This window comes from Nerophis lumbriciformis, linkage group LG17 (assembly GCF_033978685.3).
Source record: "Nerophis lumbriciformis linkage group LG17, RoL_Nlum_v2.1, whole genome shotgun sequence".
NCBI classification, from domain to species: domain Eukaryota; kingdom Metazoa; phylum Chordata; class Actinopteri; order Syngnathiformes; family Syngnathidae; genus Nerophis; species Nerophis lumbriciformis.
The window spans coordinates 35,272,105-35,296,500 of record NC_084564.2 but is presented as its reverse complement, the minus strand read 5'-3'; the positions used below and the strand labels follow the sequence as shown (position 1 = coordinate 35,296,500).

Below are 24,396 nucleotides of genomic sequence, written 5' to 3'. Positions count from 1 at the left end.
GTTGGTGTTGATGTATCGTTTGCGTTTGGGCTAACTGGCGAGCTGGCGCTGGCTAGTCTCCATGGTCCTGTTGGCGTATGGTTGTCGGTCGCGGTTTTTCAGTCGTTTTGATTTGATCGAGAGTTGCTGGTTGTCAGTGGTATTGCAGCCGTTGTTTGTGGTGCAGGCACCCGTGGCTGCTGGGTCCGGTGCGGTGGGTGACCGATGTTGTGGTTTGTGGCAGCGCGTGGTGGGTGTCGGGGCTGGTGAACTTATCGGCTTTGTTCTCGTGTTGGTTCGCCGTCTTTCGCGCCGTCATTCGCGCCGTCATTCGCGCCCACGTTGCGCCGTAGTCTGGGTGCGGAGTTGTCTGGGGTTGTCCCTGGATGTGGGGGGTGCGCGGCCGCAACTGTGGGAGGGGGGAAGTGATCGGCTGGTTCTCGATCGACAGTGGGTTCCGGGGATGGATCGTTGCCCCGCCGGCCTGTGTATTGATTTGTTTGTTTATATATGTGTGTGTTGGTGTGTGTGTATGTACTGAATGTAGTTATTATTGTTATATATATGTGTGTGTGTATGTATGAATGCAGGTAGTGTCAATCAATCAATCAATCAAAGTTTATTTGTATAGCCCTTAATCACAAGTGTCCCAAAGGGCTGCACAAGCCACAACGACAGATCCCACATCAGGGCAAGAAAAAACTCAACCCATTGTAGGGACGTCCCGATCTGATTTTTGGATCGGATCGGCCGCCGATTTTTGCAAAAAAATGCGTATCGGCAAGGCATGGAAAAATGCCGATCCAGATCCAGTTTAAAAAAACTCCGGTCCGTGTTTTCCAACGCACCGATTTAAATAATATATTCCACTTTTTTGCTGCTCCCTAAATTCCGTTCCGCATTTTCCAGCACACCTTCAACACATCCACAGATCTGTGGATTCTCACGCAGTTGCTTTTAGCTGCTAGCATTACACGACAGGCTCTTCTCACTCTTTCCTGTGTCTCCCTCTCACAGACAGCAAGCGCACCTTCTTACACACGTCACATACTGTCACGTCATACGTCACATACTGTCACGTCATACGTCACATACGTATACGTCCTCTCCCAGCAGAGAGGTAGCAGCATGCTAACGTTAGCTGTGATGCTAGCGCAGCCGGGCTAGCAAACTTCCCTCTAGGGTGCGCACCTGTGCAATTGCGCACTGCAAATCTATGCCACGCACAAAATCAAATAAAAAAATAAGCGCATAACAATTTTCGACACACGGACGCACTAGAGAAAACAGTTTTCGTCATCATTGTTCAAATATTGTAACGTTTGTTGAGACGCTTATCTCCATTCGGTGCCACACGTCCACACCATCAAAATGCCGAGGCAAACATTTCCAGATCAACACCGTATGAAAAAAAATAGTGATTTTTTTTGTTGTGATTTCCTTCTCTGCATGAAAGTTTAAAAGTAGCATATATTAATGCAGTATGAAGAAGAATGTTTTAATGTAGACACATAGAATCATCATACTGCTGTGATTATATGCATCAAGTGTTCATTCAAGGCTAAGGCAAAATATCGAGATATATATCGTGTATCGCAATATGGCCTTAAAATATCGCAATATTAAAAAAAGGCCATATCGCCCAGCCCTAGTTCAATGATGCCATTTCTGTTTGTCATGTATAATTTTGTCTATTTTGTGTTCATCCTTGAATAAACAGGTCAGTTTCTTGTTACCAACCATTGTGCATTATTCAAACTCCCTTAATTCAGCTGGCTAGTTGTTATCAAGAGTACCAAAACCCTTTTCAACATGATTCTGACAACTAAGTAGGCTAAATAACTTTAAACTTTAATACATGCTCAGATAGGCCAGTATCGGTCAGTATCGGTATCGGATCGGAAGTGCAAAAACAATATCGGTATCGGATCGGAAGTGCAAAAACCTGGATCGGGACATCCCTAACCCATTGGGCGTAATGACAATCCCCCCCATGTTACAGGAAGTTTTTTTCACGTAGGAGATACGTTAATGAAATCTTTTCTCTATAAAATAAAACATAATAAAAAAAAGACAAACACCAGCAGAAAAAACCCATCAATTGACTTTGTTTTAATCAGCCCCCTACTTCATCCAGCAGCTATAAAATTATAAAATGATATTGGTGATTTGGTGATTAGACAATGTGTCTAATATTTTCACATTTTACAGTATATATATATATCTTGCTCAATGGTATCATGAGAAGCAACATGCCTATCTGCCTCAAGAGAAAAGTTTTCTAACAGTGCGTACTACCAGTAATGAGTCCGACATGTGGTTCTGAAACCTGGGCGATAACAAAAAAAAATAGAGCAGAAACTGAAAACTACTCTACAGAGTATGGAGCGCACCATGCTAGGAATATCCGAATGGGATAGGAAGACACTGCAATGGATCAGAAAGCAGACTAAAGTTGCAGACATAATGCAATCAATCCGAAGAAAGAAATGGACACCTTGCAAGAACATCTGATAATCGATGGACTAAGTGAGTTCCAGAATGGAGACCATGGTTAGGTTCGAGACATAGGGGCAGGCAGAAGCTGAGATGGAGTGATGAGCTCACGAAGTTGATAGGTATGAAATGGATGGCAACAGCACCGGACAGACATCTTTGGCATCAACTCGGGGAGGCCTTCTCCCTGCAGTGGGCCAATCATGGCTGATGATGATACAGTACAGGCCAAAAGTTTGGACACACCACATTTCAATGTGTTTTCTTTATTTTCATGACTATTTACATTGTAGATTGTCACTGAAGGCATCAAAACTATGACACCTGTAAAGTGAAAACCATTTCACCTCTTGAAGCTCATGGAGAGAATGCCAAGAGTGTGCAAAGCAGTAATCAGAGCAGCAAAGGGTGGTTATTTTGAAGAAACTAGAATACAAAACATGTTTTCAGTTATTTCACCTGTTTTTGTTAAGTACATAGCTCCACATGTGTTCATTCATAGTTGTGATGCCTTCCGTGACAATCTGCAATGTAAATAGTCATGAAAATAAAGAAAAGCATTGAATGAGAAGGTGTGTCCAAACTTTTGGCCTGTACTGTACGTAAAGTGGAACTGCTGCGCAATCGACTCCTTCTCAAAGCCATGTGTGTAACTGTGACGTGTTAAAAACGCCAAATAGCATGCACAGTTGAGTTTCATTCTTGATAAATCAAACTGCGTGTGCAGAATCATTATATTTCCATCTTCCCTTTCCAGTTTTGTGGGCGTTCTGATGACCAGCATGTACAATATTCTGCATATTCATGAAGACAAAAAAGCTTAATGGACCGCGCTCCTTATTCTGCTCACAAAGAGACATATTTAGTAGATTATCTTTGTATGTGCTATCAGGTTTGCATGTGTTTTAGTACACTCTAACCTTTAGTAGATCAGGCCTTTGCTGCTTTTGGCTAAAAGGTTTATTTTTTTTCAGCCTTTTGTGAGGCCTTGAAGAAGACTTGAATAAAACCTTGCAAATGGCTATTTAATGTACACCATACCCACAGCCGCTTGGATACAGGAGCTTGAAAAGGGTGTTGGCAATTTGTCTTTTGTATATTTTTTCCAGCAAGAGAATTGCGGTCATGCACCCTGAATAGTGAACAAGTGCACATTGGTACAACATCGCCCCCTCGTGGTTTAAAATAACACTTGTATTAACTGTGATTAGGCACTAGTTTCTGGTTTGCAAATATGGACAATAACCTATGTTATTATTTTTTTAAACATTTATTTAGTTTTGCTTAAAAACATTGCCCAAAGATAGGTGTGCCAAGCTTGTGACATTGTATTCAAAAAGACTTGAGGCTGGAATTGCTGCCAAAGATGTATCAACAAAGTATTGGGCAAAGGGTTTGAATACTTATGTACATGTATTTTTTTTATTATCAAGAAATTTTCAAAAAAATTCCACATTTCTGTTTTTTTTTTCTCTGAAGATGGGGTGCTGAGTGTACATCAATGAGAAATAAAAGGATTTTTTTTTATTCTAGCAAATGGCTGCAATGAAACAAAGAGTGAAAAATTCAAATGTTTGTACCCACTGTATATGTTTATATAAATGTGTATATATGTGTTTGTGTGTATATATGTGTATGTGTATATACATAAGTATACATGTGTATATATGTGTGTATGTATGTGTATACATGTAAGTATAAATGTGTATATACGTGTAAGTGTATATATATATATATGTGTACAACCCCCCGGCCAGTCATACCAAAGACTATAAAAATGAGACCCATTACCTCCCTGCTGGACACTCAGCATCAAGGGTTGGAATTGGGGGTTAAATCACCAAAAATTATTCCCGGGCACGGCCACTGCTGCTGCTCACTGCTCCCCTCACCTCCCAGGGGGTGATCAAGGGTGATGGGTCAAATGCAGCGAATAATTTCGCCACACCTAGTGTGTGTGTGACAATCATGGGTACTTTAACTATAAAAATATATGAATGTGTATATATGTGTATGAGTATACAGTATATGTATGTATAAATGTGTATATATGTATATATAAATGTGTATGCGTATACATGTGTATGTGTATATTAGGGCTGCAACAACGAATCGATTAAAATCGATTATAAAAATAGTTGCCGATTAATTTAGTCATCGATTCGTTGACAATAATCAACAATAATCAAAATAAGTATGGTGCCAGTATGCTGTTTTTTTCTCCCAATAAAACACTGGAAAGGATAGAAATGTAGTTTGTCTCTTTTATCCGATTATTAATCGATTAATCGAAGTAATAATCGACAGATTAATCGATTATCAAATTAATCTTTAGTTGCAGTCCTAGTGTATATACTGTATGTATATATAAATGTGTATATATGTGTGTGTGTGTATGTATGTATATATATATATATATATATTTATTTTTTTTTATGCGTGTGTGTGTATATATGTATGTATATATATATGTATGTATTAGAGATGCGCGGTTTGCGGACACAACCGCGGAGTCCGCGGATAATGACATGACGACAAAAATAGATTTTAAATAGATCGGGCGGGTGCCGGTTGAACCAATTCGGAAATATATACTGTATACATAGTTAAATGTTGTTACCCACATACGAAAAATGAGCAGCACTCTTTGAAACAGGCAATTATTCATCAGGCACTGCAGCACAACACAACAGAAAAAAAAAAAAAAAAGATGGCAAAGCCGTCAGCAAACGTGGTACACGACAAACTAAAAAAGGGAATACTAAAGACCAGGGGACAAAAGAACAGCTATTTGCCTTGGCCAATAAGTTGCAGGTAATTTATTATTATTATTTATTTTATTTATTTTTGTTTAAATAGGGATGACATACATATGTTATTGTATAATTTAAGTTTGTGCGCGTGATTGACAGCCTAAGGCTTATGAGGCACATTTTTTTTAAATCTTTTTATTTCAACTTAAAAACGTATGAGCCTATGCCTATGCCTACAACATAGGCTATGTGTTTATCTTTATTTTCCTGCCTGTCGTTGACAATGGAGATTGTCTGATATTTTGTCATGGCTGCAGATCAATCAATAAAGGTTCATCTTTGTCGCAAAATTGTTCACTGTTTCACTGTGCACCCCGCCCTCGTCCCTATTTGAGCATTATAACGTTAACAAGTTAATATTCATTGAAATAAATTCAGAACATTTTTTTCACCTAACGAAAATATAGGCCTAGTCTTTCTAAAACATTTTTTTAACTTCTTAAAAGCATCGTTCTGCTTGCTGCAACTGCGCACACAAAGTGTGAGGAACGCACTCCTGATCTGAGGGCATTGGCAACAATAGTCAACACTTTCTTAATGGAAATGACAATTATACTATAATAATGATAAATAATATTATCACGCATTAATATTTCTTAGCCACTAATGCGTGGCCAAGAGATATTAATGTGTGGCACGCATTGAATGTCTCTGCGGCATTGGATCAGTCTCCTTTCTTTAACAGGCAAAAGCTTTCTAACCTCACTAATGCCTTGCATCGTCTATTTTAGATATATAACAACGGGCGGGTGGCAGGCGGGTGTGGATTTGATCAAACGTTAGTTCGGGTGGATGGCGGGTGGATGACGACTTTTGTGATGCGGTTGCGGATGAAATAATTGCCTATCCGCGCATCTCTAGTATGTATATACATATGTATATACATACATATGTATGTATATGTATATATATATATATATATATATATATATATATATATATATATATATATATATGTATATATTATATATGTATATATATATATATATATATATATATATGTGTGTATATATATATATATATATATATATATATATATATATATGTGTGTATATATATATATATATATATATATGTATGTATATATATATATATACATGTATGTATATATGTGTATGTATATATATATATATATATATATACATGTATGTATATATGTGTATGTATATATATATATATATATACATACATACATGTATGTGTATATATATATGTATGTGTATATATGTATGTATATGTATATATATATATATGTATATTTATATGTGTATATATATATGTATATATATGTATATGTATATATATACATATATATACATACATATATATATATATATATATATATGTATATATATATATATATATGTGTGTGTGTGCATGGCATCTACAGTATTAATTTGAAAAAATATAAATATGGTTTTTTTTGTAAATATTCGCAAAAGTTCAACTATTCTGTTTATTTAGACCAGCGATTCTCAAACTGCATCTAGTGGTATGCCAAAGAGTCATTTGATAAAAACACAGTGTTTTATTTTTAAACTGTGTGTAATGTTACAGTGGCCAAAAACATTAAATATACGTGTTAAATAAAACCTTTGCCTTGTTGTAAAGAATACTTAGGCTTAGTACGCTACTGTATTGTAATGTTGGTCACTATAGTGTTTTTTTCCGAGTTTGAGAATCACTGATTTTAGACATTTGTAAAGGTGTGTGAAACCTGCTGACATCACCTATGTTTCCTTTCACATGGCCCAGCTTCACGAAAGTCCTTTTGTCGGCGGGAAGGTCACACACAAAATCACTGTGGTGCCCACTCTCAACCTGACCGTCTTGTGCACCGTATCCAACAAGTTTGGCGAGGACACGCGGGAAATCAGCGTGTCCCCACGTAAGTACGCCGCTGTGATGTCAGTCGCTTCCTTTTTCGAACCTAAATGCTGCTTCCATTGACGCCGCTCACTAACTGCTTGCATGCTGTCTTCAAGCCATAATACTAACCATTGCATTTATTCATCAATGACCAGCTTTTTCTGCACTTTTGTGTTCCTTTTGGAGGTTTTGAAACAATACAAGTACCGTATTTTTCGGACCATAGGGCGCACTGGATTAAAAAGCGCACTGCCGATGAGCGGCTCTATTCAAGTCTTTTTTCATACAAAAGGCGCACCGGATTATAAGGCGCATTAAAGGGGTACAAATTTTTAAAAAAAATTCTGAATGGAAAACACTTCCTTGTGGTCTACATAACATGTAACGGTGGTTCTTTGGTCAAAATGTTGCATAGATGATGTTTTACAGATCATCTTCAAGTCGCTTTCTGACAGTCGTGTTAGGATGCGCCGTTTTGTGGGCGGTCTTATTTACGTGACTCACCTTCGACAACGTCTTCTCCCCGTCATCTTTGTTGTAGCGGTATAGCGTGCAAGGACGGAAGTGGAAGAAGTGTCAAAAGATGGAGCTAACTGTTTTAATGACATTCAGCCTTTAATGCAATCAATAACGCAGCAGCATCTCCTCATCCGTGGCTCACTAGTGCAATAAAAACGCTGGAAATGTGTCCCGTGACAAACAGTCCGACCGGAACCCTTTGATAACTAAAGTTCCGTGGGTGAATTATGTAAACCCACTACAGTTTTTAGCGCTGTGATAGCGAGTTTACTGACAGATACAGTATAAGTAAAAGGTTTGCGATTTATACCATGATTAACGTGGACCCTGACTTAAACAAGTTGAAAAACGTATTCGGGTGTTACCATTTAGTGGTCAATTGTACGGAATATGTACTGTACTGTGCAATCTACTAATAAAAGTCTCAATCAATCAATCGATCAATACGCTACTTTATATTACAAATGGCAAGAGCGGAGGATGAATGTCCCATAACAAGAAGATAGAGAAAAAGAAGAAGTTTATCGACTACGGCGTCGGCACGGACTACGATTGCGGACGCGCGCACATTTTAAGGACTTATGCAGATCCCAAATACACACCAGCAGGTACCAGAAGGTAAGAAAAGTTGGTCTTGCATAATATTGCGAAACAAAACGCCAGATAACATGTCTGCTAAAAGGTGCCATTTTGCGGTCCTTATACACACACCATAATAATAGTCGTATGTTTAATGCGCCGACAATCCATCAAGCAGTGCTGCTTCATGGCTTACCAAAGTTGTACTAAAAACATTTTGACAGATTTTTTAGCGCCTTGTGTAATGTTCTATATCCTCTATGGAACATTTAAAGTTTTGGTGTTTACTGGCGTCAGACTCCCGAATTTCAGTGCCCCTCTCAAAAATCTCCCGGGGCAACCATTCTCCCGAAAATCTCCCGATTTCCACCTGGACAACAATATTGGGGGCGTGCCTTAAAGGCACTGCCTTTAGCGCCTCTACAACCTGAAAAGGAGACTATTATATATGTCTATGTTACCCATAGGTTTATCTATAACCCATAAAGTAGGCAGGCACAGAGCTATTTCTCAGCGTGTGTTTATTCCAGCCGGCACGTTAATACACTGACACACAACATCCGGATTCCCATCATGCATTGCTTCAAAACTACGGCAAGTAGTGATGTCCAAAAACATAACGGAGACGAAGCAGAAGAGCGAAGAAGAGACATGGCGACGACGAGTAAGAAGAAGTCCGCTTGCAAGTTCCAAAATGATTGGGAAAAAAAGTATTTCAGTTCATCCAGGGCAGCTGGAAAGGGAAGTGGTATGCTGCCTGCACATTTTGTAGATCAGACTTCTCCATTGAACACGGTGGCCGAACGGATATACTCATTCATGAACGGATTATTTATTTTTATACATATATATATATATATATATATATATATATATATATATATATATATATATATATATATATATACATAAAGAAATACTTGAAAATATATAAACCCCCCCGCTACCCAAAACCCCCCCACATCACCACCCCCCATCTCCCGAATTCGGAGGTCTCAAGGTTGCCAAGTATGGTTTACACGTATCTCTTATGTATGACTGCCATCTACTAGTCACACTTATCATTACACCATGTACCATGTTTTGTATATTGTACAGGATTGCTTATTATTTTTATTGGATAGTAGTCTGTTTATTTCAACTTAGTTTTTTTCTTTATTACCTCTTGTGTAATTTATTTTTACCCCATATTTGTTCCCACTACCGCACCTTAAAGGCCTACTGAAATGCTATGTTCCTATTTAAACGGGGATAGCAGGTCCATTCTATGTGTCATACTTGATCATTTAGCGATATTGCCATATTTTTGCTGAAAGGATTTAGTAGAGAACATCGACGATAAAGTTCGCAACTTTTGGTCGCTGATAAAAAAGCCTTGCCTGTACAGAAGTAGCAGACGAGTAACGTGACGTCACAGGTTGTGGAGCTCCTCACATCTGCACATTGTTTACAATCATGGCCACCAGCAGCCAGAGCGATTCAGACCGAGAAAGCGACGATGTCCCCATTAATTTGAGCGAGGATGAAAGATTTGTGGATAAGGAAAGTGAGAGTGAAGGACTAGAGGGCAGTGGGAGAGATTCAGATAGGGAAGATGCTGTGAGAGGCGGGTGGGACCTGATATTCAGCTGGGAATGACTAAAACAGTAAATAAACACAAGACATATATATACTCTATTAGCCACAACACAACCAGGCTTATATTTAATATGCCACAAATTAATCCCGCATAACAAACACCTCCCCCCTCCCGTCCATATAACCCGCCAATACAACTCAAACACCTGCACAACACACTCAATCCCACAGCCCAAAGTACCAAAGTCCCCAAAGTTACGTACGTGACATGCACATAGCGGCACGCACGTACGGGCAAGCGATCAAATGTTCGGAAGACGCAGCTGCATGCGTGCTCACGGTACTGCGTCTGCGTATCCAACTCAAAGTCCTCCTGGTAAGAGTCTCTGTTGTCCCAGTTCTCCACAGGCCAATGGTAAAGCTTGACTGTCATCTTCCGGGAATGTAAACAATGAAACACCGGCTGTGTTTGTGTTGCTGCAGCCGCCCGCAATACACCGCTTCCCACCTACAGCTTTCTTCTTTGCTGTCTCCATTGTTCATTGAACAAATTTGCAAAAGATTCACCAACACAGTTGTCCAGAATACTGTGGAATTTTGCGATGAAAACAGACGACTTAATAGCTGGCCACCATGCTGTCCCAAAACGTCCTCTACACTCCGTGACGTCACGCGCAGGCGTCATCATACCGAGACGTTTTCAGCAGGATATTACGCGCGAAATTTAAAATTGCACTTTAATAAGCTAACCAAGGAAAGCGTATTGGCATGTGTTGCAATGTTAAGATTTAATCATTGATATATAAACAGACTGCGTGGTCGATAGTAGTGGGTTTCAGTAGGCCTTTAAGTTGGAGTCCTTAATCTCGTTATTTGCAAATATAATGACAATAAAGTCCATTCTATTCTATTCTACCAATTAAAATAGCTTTGAGATCGGTAAGCTCAACCAGAATTATGCTGTACATTAGGCGCACTGTCGATTTTTGAGAAAATGAAAGGATTTTAAGTGCGCCTTATAGTCGAAAAAATACGGTACACAGCTCACGCATGCCGCCGTCTTGTCCGAAACCTTGCCATGTCACCGTCTCATGAGTGTTTGAGACGCTCCGTCTCTGTCTCTCTAGCTCTTTTTCCTCACCCCCTGAACCAGTGTGTGTATGTTGGGATGCTGGGACTTGATCTGTCCCCTCTCCGAAACCTCCTGCATGCAACAGTAGTCTAGATGTAGCTTAGACTTCCTTTTTTCCTTGGTTAGACGTTCATTTTATTTCGTGTCTGATTTCAGTATATGAGGGGAGAAGGCTTGAACGAGGTAAGTTACAGAAGTCTTCTTGCTTGGGGCAATTTGGTGGAAAGGGAAGCAAATGTATGAAAAGAAGACTTTGTGGTGGCGAAAGCACAGACAAAGAAGGAACGGCGCCTCCAGCATCCTAGCAAACATTACCCATAATCCTGTTGGCTGATGAGGATGAGTCATAAACATTGGGTCACAATCATGTACAGTGCTGATGTCTGCATTCCATTGAGGCCTTTGGTGTTTTTGTTCAAGTGGGTCCGCACCAGTGTGTGCGTGTGTGTGGGTGGGTGACGGTCGGGTGCGTGATGTTGTCTGTTGTCTTTCTGCAGAACAATCAGAGGACGGCGATCAGACCAAGTTGGTGGTCGGAGTCGTGGTCGGCCTTCTCATCGTCGCCATGGTTATTGGTCTGGCGTACGGAATCTACCAGAAGAAATCCAAGTGAGTCACTATGCATCTTATCATAAATACAATGCAACACAAACTGTTTGGTTCTTTTCTGGAAAACAATATTTCCTATAGGAAATAATACAAATAGGTTGCCATCATAATATCGATAATATCGGACTGCCGTAATTATCGGCCGATAAATGTTTTAAAATGTAATATCAGAAATGATCGGTATCGGTTTCAAAATTATCGGTATCTGTTTCAAAAAGTAAAATTTATGACTTTTTAAAACACTGCTGTGTACACGGACGTAGGGAGAAGTACAGAGCGCCAATAAACCTTAAAGGCACTGCCTTTGCGTGTCGGCCCAATCACATAATATCTACGGATTTTCACACACAAGTGAATGCAAGGCATACCTGGTCAACAGCCATACAGGTCACACTGAGGGTGGCCGTATAAACAACTTTAACACTGTTACAAATATGCGCCACACTGTGAACCCACGCCAAACAAGAATGACAAACACATTTCGGGAGAACATCCGCACCGTAACACAACATAAACACAACAGAACAAATACCCAGAACCCCTTGCAGCACTAACTCTTCCGGGACGCTACAATATACACCCCCCGCTACCACACACAACTCAACCCCGCCCACCTCAACCTCCTCATGCTCTCTCAGGCAGAGCATGTCCCAAATTCCAAGCTGCTGTTTTGAAGCATGTTAAAAAAAATAATGCACTTTGTGACTTCAATAATAAATAGGGCAGTGCCATGTTGGCATTTCTTTCCATAACTTTAGTTGATTTATTTTGGAAAACCTTGTTACATTGTTTAATGCATCCAGCGGGGCATCACAACAAAATTAGGTATAATAATGTGTTAATTCCACCACTGTATGTATCGGTATCGGTAGATATCGGAATCGGTAATTAAGAGTTGGACAATATCGGATATCGGCAAAAAAGTCATTATCGGACATCTCTAGTAAAAATAAGTTATTATTGTATTAGGGCTGGGCTGTAGAAAGCGGTATATATTTCAGACAATACCGCCATACCAGTATCTTTTGATGTGCCTTTGTTTAGGCTGTGTGCTCCTCTCTGCGCCTGACGGGCAAAGCACACGGCATCTTCCTTGGCTCACCCGTCCCTTGAGTGTTTATGTAGGCTTCCCTGACGCACCACAACAAACTATCTTTTTTTTTTAAATACCGCGGTGCGGTGCCGACTTCTTGACTCCCGAGTGATGCAATGCTTTGGTCGGCGACTGTGTTTGGCTCTCGGTGAGTGACTACAGCTTTATTTACACGTTCACCAATTTGCTTTAGAACCTATATCTCTCCTTTTAGCGACTTTATCATTAATCTCGTCTGTTTATGTTGTTCACTTCTGTTAGCGACATAGCTTAGCAGCTAGCGTGGACCCCGACTTAAACAAGTTGAAAAACGTATTCGGGTGTTACTATTTAGTGGTCAATTGTACGGAATATGTACTGTACTGTGCAATCTATTAATACAAGTCTCAATCAATCAATCAATCCTCTCTGCTACTCGCTTGGCGTGTAAAATGTTTAACTTCACCTCAGCTTTAAAGTGCCTCTCCCCATAACCTGTGCGAACTAAGATACTGTAGTGTAGTGGCTGGGTGGTTGAAAAGTAGTTTTCAACTTAACAGCGAGCGAGCAGCATCTCCTCACTAGTGCAATAACAACGCAGGAAATGTGTCCCGTAAAAAAAACGTCCGACCGGAACTCTAACAACTAAAGTTTCTTGGGTGAGTAATGTAAAGTCACTACACCGGTATGTTTTAGCACTTTCATGGCGAGTTTACTGACAGATATAAGTAAGAACTTTACACTACTTTATATTAGAAATGGCAACAGCGGTCCCATAACAAGAAGATAGAGACAAAGAAGAAGCTTATCGACTACGGCGTCGGCACAAACTACACAGGCGGACGTGCGCATATTTTCAGGACTTATGCAGATCCCAAATACAGATCAGCAGGTAACAGAAGGTATGAAAAGTTGATTTTGCATAATATTGCGAAACAAAACGCCAAGTAATATGTCTTACCTTGTACACACACCATAATAATCATCATCGGCGGTCACTCGAAGCGAGTATGACGATCCTCCTGGTAGGGGTGTATCCCTTTATGGAGGATGCCTGTGCGTGACTTTGTTTAACGTGGGGAGACTGGTGCACAGACAGTCACCACACGATCCTTGACAGATCCGGGTCAGGGTCCAGTGGCATGGAGTCCAAGACGGCTGGGGACCCTTTTCTGCTGCAGCCTTCATCCGCCATCCCAGCCGTTGTGACGCTCTATAGGGTTAGCAGTCATCCTCCGCCTGTTCCACCGTTGAGGTCTTGGGTTGTTATTTCCCCATAACTGGGCCCACATGGGTGTGGGGGTGCCTTCTTCCACCATCACAGGCATTGTGGTAGTTCATACATCTACCGTCTTCCGCTTGCTCCGCCGTTGAGGTCTTCACCGTATCCCTGGCTAGGGGGCAGTCAGGTACTAGGCTTTTACCAAGGGCCACCTGGGGTAACAGTAGTAAAGGCCCCAAGACCCCATAGAGGAGCCTCCACTGCTGGATGCACTTTAACGTCATGCCCAGGACACCATAATAATACTCGTATGTTGAAGCACAGTACAATCCATCAAGCGGTGCGGCTTCATAGCTTACCAAAGTCATACTAAAACATTTTGATAGATTTTTGAGCGCCGTGTGTAATGTTCTATATTTTCAATGGAACATATAACATTTTGGTGTTGTTTACTAGAGTCATATTGCAGTCTACATGTATCTCTTATGTTTGACTACTAACTACTGGTCACACTTATCATTTCACCATGTACCAAATAAAATAGCTTCGAGGTCGGTAAGCACTACCAAAATTATTCCGTACATTAGGTGCACCGGGTTATAATGCACACTGTCGTGTTTTGAGAAAATGAAACGATTTTCAATGCGCCTTATAGTCCGAAAAATACGGTAATGGCTAACTAATTACTTTATAAGAATAAACAACACGTTACGTTACTACTTACAACAAAAATAATATGTACTTTCAACACTGGGTATCTAGCCATAAAACACTTGGAAGACCTTAAGCAATTTGCACAATTTTTTCCAGATACAGGTGTTGCTGGGATGTTACTGATGTCACGTCCGGTTACGTCCCGCCCAATGAATACTGGTGGTGGTCAAGCCAGCTCTGTTTTAAATGGGCACCAGGCGCCATTTAGCTTTTCTCAAAAAACGCCCTGTGCTTTTGTTGTTTTCGACTGTATGAACCGTTCAAATAGGGCTGGGCGTTATGGCCTTTTTTTAATATCTCCATATTTTCAGGCCATGTCACGATACACGATATATATCTCGATATTTTGCCTTAGCCTTGAATGAACACTTGATGCATATAATCACAGCAGTATGATGATTCTATGTGTCTACATTAAAACATTCTTCTTCATACTGCATTAATATATGCTCATTTTAAACTTTCATGCAGAGAGGGAAATCACAAATAAGTCAATTGACCAAAAGTGTATTCATTAAACGGTTATTAAGCAGTGGCACAAACATTCATGTCATTTCAAAACAGAAAGTGCAAGATTGTCAGAGACATTTTAAAACAAGCTATTAGTGCACTTTTGTGCATGATGTCACTAAAATGACATATCAAAACAACACTAAATTAAAGTGCACTTTTTGTACAGAACACCACTACTATAGTTTAAAATATATAAAGTGCACTTTTGTGCATGATGTCACACAAGATATTTCAATAAGTGTCAAACAAAAAGGAGCTGCATAATAGGAAATCAAATAGTGTATGTCCTTCGCTATGTGGTAGGTTCCTGCGGACGTTATCTCCTGTAGTTGACTATTTTTTTCATACAGTGTTGAATTAGAAATGGTTGCCTCTGCATTTTGTTGGTGTAGCACCGAAAAGAGATGTTGACATGCGGAGTTTCAAGCACTCTTCATTCTCTAGCAGGTGACTTTTCAAATGATGCTACATATTAGCAGTAATGCTACTTTTTGTAGCAACGCTTTTGCCCCACATTTTACGGTTGTCTGTTCGACATATTCCCGCTTGAAGCCAAACCACCGCGAGACGATGGACCCCCTGCTGTTTTTCTTGGGAATTAATGATTCCTTCATTTTTTACCAGATTCGCACCTTCTTTCTCTCGTATTACCACTCGCACCACAGCTAACGTTACCCATGCTGCCACCTCTCTGCTACGCGAGGGCGTATACGTATGTTAGAAGGTGCGCTTGTTTTAAGTCTCTGTGAGAAGGAGAGACAAGGAAGAGTGATAAAAGCCTGTAGTGTAATGCCTGCAGCTAAAAGCAACTGCGTGAGAACGTATACTTGAATATCACGATATAGTCATTTTCTATATTGCACAAATTATCGAGTATATCGATATATATCGCCCAGCCCTACGTTCAAATCGCAGGAAGGATTAACATTTCTTCAGAGTTCCTCGATACGTTATCAAAAAGGGTGGAAAAGTGCAAGATTTTATGAAACGACGACGAGGAAAGCATGCAGATTACACCGCTGTCCAAGGGAGCAGAGTTGGCAGTGATCACACTTGTCAAGCACACACAAAGTAGCAAGAAACACATCAGTAATGAATAAAGCAAAACATGTTCTCGACCAAAAATCACTCCATATTTTCGACAGCTCACTAGTGTTACCATATATGAGTTATTGTGCAGAAATATGGGAAATAACTACAAAAGTACACTTAATTCACTAACTGTGTTACGAAATAATCAATTAGTATAATACGAAATGTTGGATATAGAGAACATACAAACCCTGTATTTATTGAATCAAAAATACCGTATTTTTTGGAGTATAAATCGCTCCGGAGTATAAGTCGCACCGGCCGAAAATGCATAATAAAGAAGGAAAAAAACATGTAAGTCGCACTGGAGTATAAGTCGCATTTTTTGGGGAAACTGATTTGATAAAACCCAACACCAAGAATAGACATTTGAAAAGCAATTTAAAATAAATAAAGATTAGTGAACAACAGGCTGAATAAGTGTACGTTATATGAGGCATAAATAACCAACTGAGAACGTGCCTGGTATGTTAACGTAACATATTATGGTAAGAGCCATTCAAATAACTATAACATATAGAACATGCTATACGTTTACCAAACAATCTGTCACTCCTAATTGCTAAATCCCATGAAATCTTATACGTCTAGTCTCTTACGTGAATGAGCTAAATAATATTATTTGATATTTTACGGTAATGTGTTAATAATTTCACACATAAGTCGTTCCTGAGTATAAGTCGCACCCCCGGCCAAACTATGAAGAAAACTGTGACTTATAGTCCGAAAAACACGGTACTGAAATTCCACGACATAGTGAATTTGCAAACAGCTAAAATTATACACAAAGCAAACTATAACCTGCTACCCAAGAATATACAACAATTCTTCTCAACAAAAGAGGAGAAATATAATCTTAGAGAAAAATGTAATTTAAAACATTTGTATGCACGTACAACACTTAAGACCTTCAGTATATCAGTATGTGAAATTAAATGATGGAATGGATTAAGCAAAGCAATCAAACAATGTACTACTATGATCCACTTCAAGAAACTCTTCAAACTTAAAGTGTTTACAAAGTACAAAGAAGAAGAACCATGATAAACATTCTGAATTTATCTCCTCCATCCGTTCATTTTCTAGATAATCTTACTCATCTCACCATATGAAATGTAATTTACTTCACCGATTATTATTTATTTATTTTTATTGTTATTACTTATGGAGTATATTGTGAATAAATTGAGAACAGGAAGTGAACAAAAGTTTTAGCAACTTCTATGCAAAGGAAAAGGGGTAGGATTAAATAAGCTCTGCTTCTTCCTACTCCTTTTCGAACATGTTGTAAAGAGAAACTGGAAATTGTGATGTATCATGTTGTATGCATGCATGTTCCACATAAACTCAAACTCAACTCAACACCGGTGAAGTGAAAACCATTTCAGGTGAAGCTCATGGAGAGAATGCCAAGAGTGTGCGAAGCAGTAATCCGAGCAAAGGGTGGCTATTTTGAAGAAACTCTAATATAAAACGTGTTTTCAGTTATTTGACCTTTTTTGTGAAGTACATAACTCCACATGTGTTCATTCATAGTTGTGATGTGACAATCTACAATGTAAATAGTCATGAGAGTAAAGAAAATGTATTGAATGAGAAGGTGTGTCCAAACTTTTGGCCTGTACTGTATATGTCCAAGTACCATATTTTTCGCTCCGGAGGATAAATCGCACCGGCCGAAAATGCATAATAAAAAAGGAAAAAAACATATAAGTCGCACTAGAGTATAAGTCGCATTTTTTGGGGGGAAATTTATTTGATAAAATCCAACAACAAGAATAGACATTTGAAAGGCAATTTAAAATAAATAAAGAATAGTGAACAACAGGCTGAATAAGTGTACGTTATATGACGCAAAGTAATTTATATTCATCTCCTTGGCAACTACCTGGGCGTAATTTCACATATAAGTCGCTCCAGAGTATAAGTCGCACCCCCCGGCCAAACTATGAAAAAAACTGCGACTTATACACTGCAAAAACTGAAATCTATGTAAGATTAAATATGTCAAATAAGGGTGATATTTGCTTATTTTCTGTCTGATAAGATAATTCTTCTCACTAAGCAGATGTTATGTTAGAGTGTTTTACTCGTTTTAAGGGTTTTGGTCCTAAATGATCTCAGTAAGATATTACAGCTTGTTGCTGAGATATTATGACCTATATTGAGTAAAACATGCTTGAAACTAGAACATCAACTGTTGCAAAGCTGTGTCATAAACACTCACAAGTATGAAACTATTTTTTTAAAGTAATAATTTCTTACTTCAAGCATGAACAAAAAAAATCATGATGCTGAGCGCATATCATTATGTCAAGATAATGGCACTAGCATTTACTTCATTTAAAAATATTTTTCAATATATTGAGCAAAAAGGTATCTTTTTTTTCTACCAAGAAAAGTGCACTTGTTATTAGTGAGAATATACTTATTTTAAGGTATTTTTGGGTTCATTGAGGTTAGCTAATTAGGGACAGAGGACCCTATTGAATTTCTAGCGTTTTATTATTATACCTCTTTGAGCTGTAATTTGACCCCCTTAACATGCTTCAAAACTCACCAAATTAGACACACACATCAGGACTGGTGAAAATTGCGATCTAATCAAAAAACCAAACCCCAAAACTCCAAATTGTGCTCTAGCGCCCCCTAGGAAGAAAACACAGACAAAACTGCCTCTAACTCCCATTATGAATGTCGTAGAGACATGAAACAAAAACCTCTATGTAGGTCTCACTTAGACCTATATTTCATACACTGACAACCTCCAGCAAAAATCAACAGGAAGTTTGCAATTCCCCCTTCAAAAACAAAAGTTGTGTAAAAACAGTCACCTTTTTTCAAACATTATCTCCTCTGAGCGCGTTTGTCGTGTCCGCTTCAAATTAGCACAGGAGAGAGATTGAACCCTTCTGATTAAAAGTTTATGAAAGAGTTTTAATTACTGCTCCGGTTCGGATTTTATGAGCCCTCAAAGTCTGTCCTGTCCATCGCTGCTTGCAGCTTTAATTTTACTTGTTTTGGAAAGTCTTGACCAGCCAAATTTTTTTGTTCTATTGGCAGATCATTTTGCTTAGTTCAAATAAAATACCCCTAATGTTTGTAATTTTTTTTCTTGTTTTTGAACACTGACTTTTTGCAGTGTATGCATGCAGCTGCATCGCCATTCAAAAATAACTACTTTTCAAAACAAAGCTGAAATGTGTGGTATTCCACAGGCAAGGGAGCTGGAAGACCGGCGAAAGGGAGAACGGCTCCTCTGAGGAGGAGAAGAAGCTGGAAGAGAAAGTGGAGGAGAACAGCCAAAAAGCTGAAGTGTAGAGGGGGAAAAAAACGAGCGAGCATCCTTTTGGGAATGTGAAAGGTACGATCAGCAAACATTGCAAAGTGGGACTGAATAATATGACTGAACATTGTCTTCCTCCTCCTCATCTTGTCCTTGCAGTGAGAACATGGAACTTTGCACGTTTCGCCTCACCTCATCTTTTGGGAAAAAAACAAAAACAAGAAGAAAAAAAAAGTGTAAAGTTTGATTTCAGGGATAATTTGACTACACATCGAACCCAACCTGTGATAAAAACCCCCACTACCACCACCTGTGTGGATGCTTGATCCACATGTAAGTCTGTTAGAATCACCTCACCTTTTGTTAGAAACTTGAACTTTTTGGGTTAGTTGCTGCAAGTGGAATCACTTTTAGACCAGTTTGCCTTTGCTGTAAAAAACATGTGTAGGCCTGCGTCACGTCACCTTTTAGTGTACATATATTTCAGTTTGTTCAGGCAGGCGAGGAGAAGTTGCTGGAAAGGCTGAGAGGCGTTTGCTTAGTCGTGGTTACAGATTGCGGGAAAAGTTGATATTTTGTTGTCAGGGAGACAACGCGCCATTTTGCTTTTCTCTTCTTTTTTTCCAAATGTACTGTATGTTGGCCGTAACCACTGGATGACACACGAGCAGGTACAACACCCAAAACCAGTGAAGCTGGCACGTTGTGTAAATGGTAAATAAAAACAGAATACAATGATTTGCAAATCCTTTTCAACTAATATTCAATTGAATAGACAGCAAAGACAAGATATTTAATGTTCCAACTGAGAAACTTAATTATTTTTTGCAAATAATCATTAACTTAGAATTGCAAATGCAAAAAAGTTGTCACAGGGACATTTTTACCACTGTGTTACATGACCTTTCCTTTTAACAACACTGTTTGGGAACTGAGGAGACCAATTTTTGAAGCTTTTCAGGTGAAATTATTTCCCATTCTTGCTTGATGTACAGCTTAAGTTGTTCAACAGTCCGGGGTCTCTGTTGTGGTATTTTAGGCTTCATAATGCGCCACAGGTCTGGACTACAGACAGGCCAGTCTAGTATCCGCACTCTTTTACTACGAAGCCACGCTGTTGTAACACGTGCAGAATGTAGCTTGGTATTGTCTTGCTGAAATAAGCAGGGGCGTCCATGAAAGAAACGTTGCTTCAATGGCAAGATATGTTATTCCAAAACCTGTATGTATTTTTCAGCATATTTTCTGATGTGTAAGTTGCCCATGCCTTGGCACTAATACACCCCCATACCATCACAGATGCTGGCTTTTGAACTTTGCGCCTATAACAATCCGAATGGTTCTTTTCCTCTTTGATCCAGAGGACACGACGTCCACAGTTTCCAAAAACAAATTGAAACGTGGACTCGTCAGACCACAGAACACTTTTCCACTTTGCGTCAGTCCATCTTCGATGAGCTCGGGCCCAGCGAAGCCGACGGCGTTTCTGGGTGTTGTTGATAAATGGCTTTGGCTTTGTTTTAACTTACACTTACAGATGTAGCGACAAACTGTAATTACTGACAGTGGTTTTCTGAAGTGTTCCTGAGCCCATGTGGTGATATCCTTTACACACTGATGTCGCTTTTTTGATGCAGTACCGCCAGAGAGATCCAAGGTCACAGGCATTCAATGTTACGTGCAGTGATTTCTCTAGATTCTCCGAAACTTTTGATGATATTACAGACCTTAGATGGAGAAATCCCTAAATTCCTTGCAATAGCTCGTTGAGAAATGTTTTTACATGTACTTTCATAGCTGTGGCTATGAAAGTAGCTTACCACCACCAGGTGTGAATGAATGATGGGTTCTACATGTAAAGCGACTTTGGGTACTTAGAAAAGCGCTATATAAATCCCAGGTATTATTATTGTCCTTAAACTGTTGGACAATTTGCTCACGCATTTGTTGACAAAGTGGTGACCCTTGCCCCGTCCTTGTTTGTGAATGACTGAGCATTTCATGGAAGCTGCTTTTATACCCAATCATGGCACCCACCTGTTCACAATTAGCCTGTTCACCTGTGGGATGTTCCAAATAAGTGTTTGATGAGCATTCCTCAACTTTCTCAGTCTTTTTTGCCACTTGTGCCAGCTTTTTTGAAACATGTTGCAGGCATCAAATTCCAAATGAGCAAATAGTGGCAAAAAATAACAAAGTTTTCCAGTTCGAACGTTAAATATCTTGTCTTTGCAGTCTATTCAATTGAATATAAGTTGAAAAGGATTAGCAAATCATTGTATTCTGTTTTTATTTACCATTTACACAACGTGACAACTTCACTGGTTTTGGGGTTAGTAGATGGTGTTATTTATGTATGCGCTCCATCAGTTTAAAGATGTCCGTCATGCTTCTTTCTGCCTTCTTTCTAAGAATAAATGCTTGTCTCTTCAGTTAGTGATGTGCACTATAGGAGTCGTGTTTTCCATGGCAGTTCACATCCAAAAACATCTGCTGGAGCTCATAATGTGGTAGACCAGGATGTCGTTGTGAAGTATGAACTTTTTTTGTTGTTGTTTCTATTTATGTTGTACAAGATGAAAGATCCTGGTCGGCAAAATAAAAATTAAAAAATTGTTTTTTTTCATCCCACCTTTTAAATTGGACACGAAATGTAGTTAATTTCCTTTCGGTTGCTTCGTGTCTGCTCGAAATGAACGTCTCAGCATGCAATGACGTCGTCAGACCTCGGAGCAACCCACCTGGTGTGGAAACATCCAATTGGAAGAATGACCAAAGAAAGTGAACATTGCCATGCAAGTATTGTAAATATCTGTTTTGTTTTTTTGTACTTTTGTTTAAAATAAAGTGGACATTTGGGAAAAACACAGGACTACTGTCTTTTTTCTTTTTTTTTTTTCTTTTAGGATTATTCGTGGAACAAGGCAATATGTAATAATGTTGTACATTAACTACAAAATACCAATACTACACTAGTATCGGCCACTAGATAAAAACCAAACCAAGTAGAGTGCACTGTTTAGTATCGTGGCGTCTGATTGGCTCAACCTTAGGCAGCATTGTTATATTGGATTAAAAGAGTGTGAATGGGACTAAATTGTGTTATTTCGCATCTACGGCGCACTCATAATGTTCCAAATGTATTTAAAGGTAATGAAAAGGTTTTTTATGCTCTTACTATCACAATTGTAATGACGACTATGACTGTCCAACAGGCCCCAACCAGGGTAGGATATTCAGCTCGCAGTTAGCTTGTGGACTTGATGCCAAACGGCCATTAAAGTACAACAAAACGGACCAAATTAGTTGTAATACAGTTTTAAGCACATAGCAAGTGATATTAAAGTGTATTTAAAGTGACTTTGTATTGACTCACACTGCCAATTAAACAATTGACAATGAAGTTCAGTAATTTACAGGGCTTGCTGATGCAATGATGCGTTCAAGCCCCCTCCAGTGTCGTAAAAGTGAACTACACTCAAGCAACCCAATGACAAAAAAACAAGCGTTAAAGAGTCAGTCTTTTGTCCAAAAATGTTTGATTTATTTGTGGAAATGTGTTTAACGCGGTCCTGTCCGGAACCAATTAACCATGATAAACGAGGCACTGCTTTAACTTAATCGGTGTACAACTTTTATAGTAATGCTTTATTTGTCTCAGACACGCTTAGCAAATGACATCATGCTGTTACATAATTATTATTAGGAAGAAAGGAGCTTTTCGAGCTAAAACCTTTCTCTGTTACATTTTGACATTTAAAGGTGTATTCTCTTCCTGTGTTAAAGAAAACGTGTCATAATTAAATGTTGAACTTTTCGTTGTTATCCTGTGTTCGGTATCATTTCCTGTCCCGGTGCTCTTATTTTGGTTCTACTTCCTGTTTAACTCCTCGTTTTGCCGCACCTCCATTCTTTATTGTTTTCTGCCAGCGCACCTGTTTTCTATTTCGAATCGAGTTTATTTCGGTTAACATGTTGCTCCTGGATTATTGTGCTTTTACTGAGAGGTGAAGGGACTTTTTATTTCAACAGAATCCCGCGCAAAACCTGTCGTCAGAACACTAAAAAGACCGACTGCACACTTCCTGTCTTCAGAATAAAAGCCCTGCTTTAACCGGCCTGCACTAACAAATAAGAGTCTCCGAAAGCTAGCGCGCACAATGCTAGCAAGCTACGGAGTTTGTCGTCAATGTATTTCTTGTAAAGTGTATAAAAAGCAGTATGAAGCTAGACAAATAAGATGGCAAAAACCAACCACGTTCATGTGGTCTTGGACAGAAAGGAGGACTTTTTTTTCCTCCTCCATTCGAAAATGTGGATGTTATCATCACTACTGTCTGATTCCGAATAATGCAAGTCATCATAATCAGGTAATACACCAACTTATATTCTTGTCTTCATTAAAGAAAGGAATGTTAAACATGCTTGTAATATCATTAACACCCTTAACTTGTTAACAAAATGTCTCTTTTGTAAATAAATAAATATAAATTATATATATGAATGAGGTGGATCCCCACTTGGTCAATTGAAAAGTAGCTCACCTGCAGAAAAAGTGTGGGGACCCTTGGCGTAGAGCGCAGCGTTAGGGGTCGTCCTCGTCGGTGGAAGGGATTATGTGACCCCCACTGGACAGCTACCGCCCGCCTAAGGCCCCTTCTACACTATCCAGGGTAAATCCCACCTAACCTTATCCTTGTCCACACACACACAATCAATCAATCAATGTTTATTTATATAGCCCTACATCACAAGTGTCTCAAAGGGCTGTACAAGCCACGACGACATCCGCGGTACAGATCCCACATCAGGGCAAGGAAAAACTCAATGTGAATGACTATGAGAAACCTTGGAGAGGACCGCATATGTGGGTACCCCCCCCCCCCCCCCCCCCCCCCCCCTCTAGGGGAGACCGGATGCTAT

The 24,396-nt window shown here is 39.4% G+C and overlaps 1 protein-coding gene across 2 annotated transcripts in view; it reads left to right on the top strand.

Annotated features, from left to right (window-relative positions):
- Nucleotides 1-22,340, top strand: part of LOC133614836 (CD166 antigen homolog) — a 136,027-nt gene extending 113,687 nt beyond the window's left edge. Inside the window, exons 12-16 of one of the 2 annotated variants that reach the window (XM_061973135.1) lie at nucleotides 7,044-7,176; nucleotides 11,122-11,148; nucleotides 11,463-11,574; nucleotides 19,406-19,551; nucleotides 19,633-22,340. In XM_061973135.1, the coding sequence (XP_061829119.1) occupies nucleotides 7,044-7,176; nucleotides 11,122-11,148; nucleotides 11,463-11,574; nucleotides 19,406-19,508 (375 nt within the window). In that variant the 3' untranslated portion in view covers nucleotides 19,509-19,551; nucleotides 19,633-22,340. The remainder of the gene's footprint in view (nucleotides 1-7,043; nucleotides 7,177-11,121; nucleotides 11,149-11,462; nucleotides 11,575-19,405; nucleotides 19,552-19,632) is intronic. The other variant, XM_061973136.1, reaches the window with a different exon arrangement.
- Nucleotides 22,341-24,396: the final 2,056 nt, after the last annotated feature.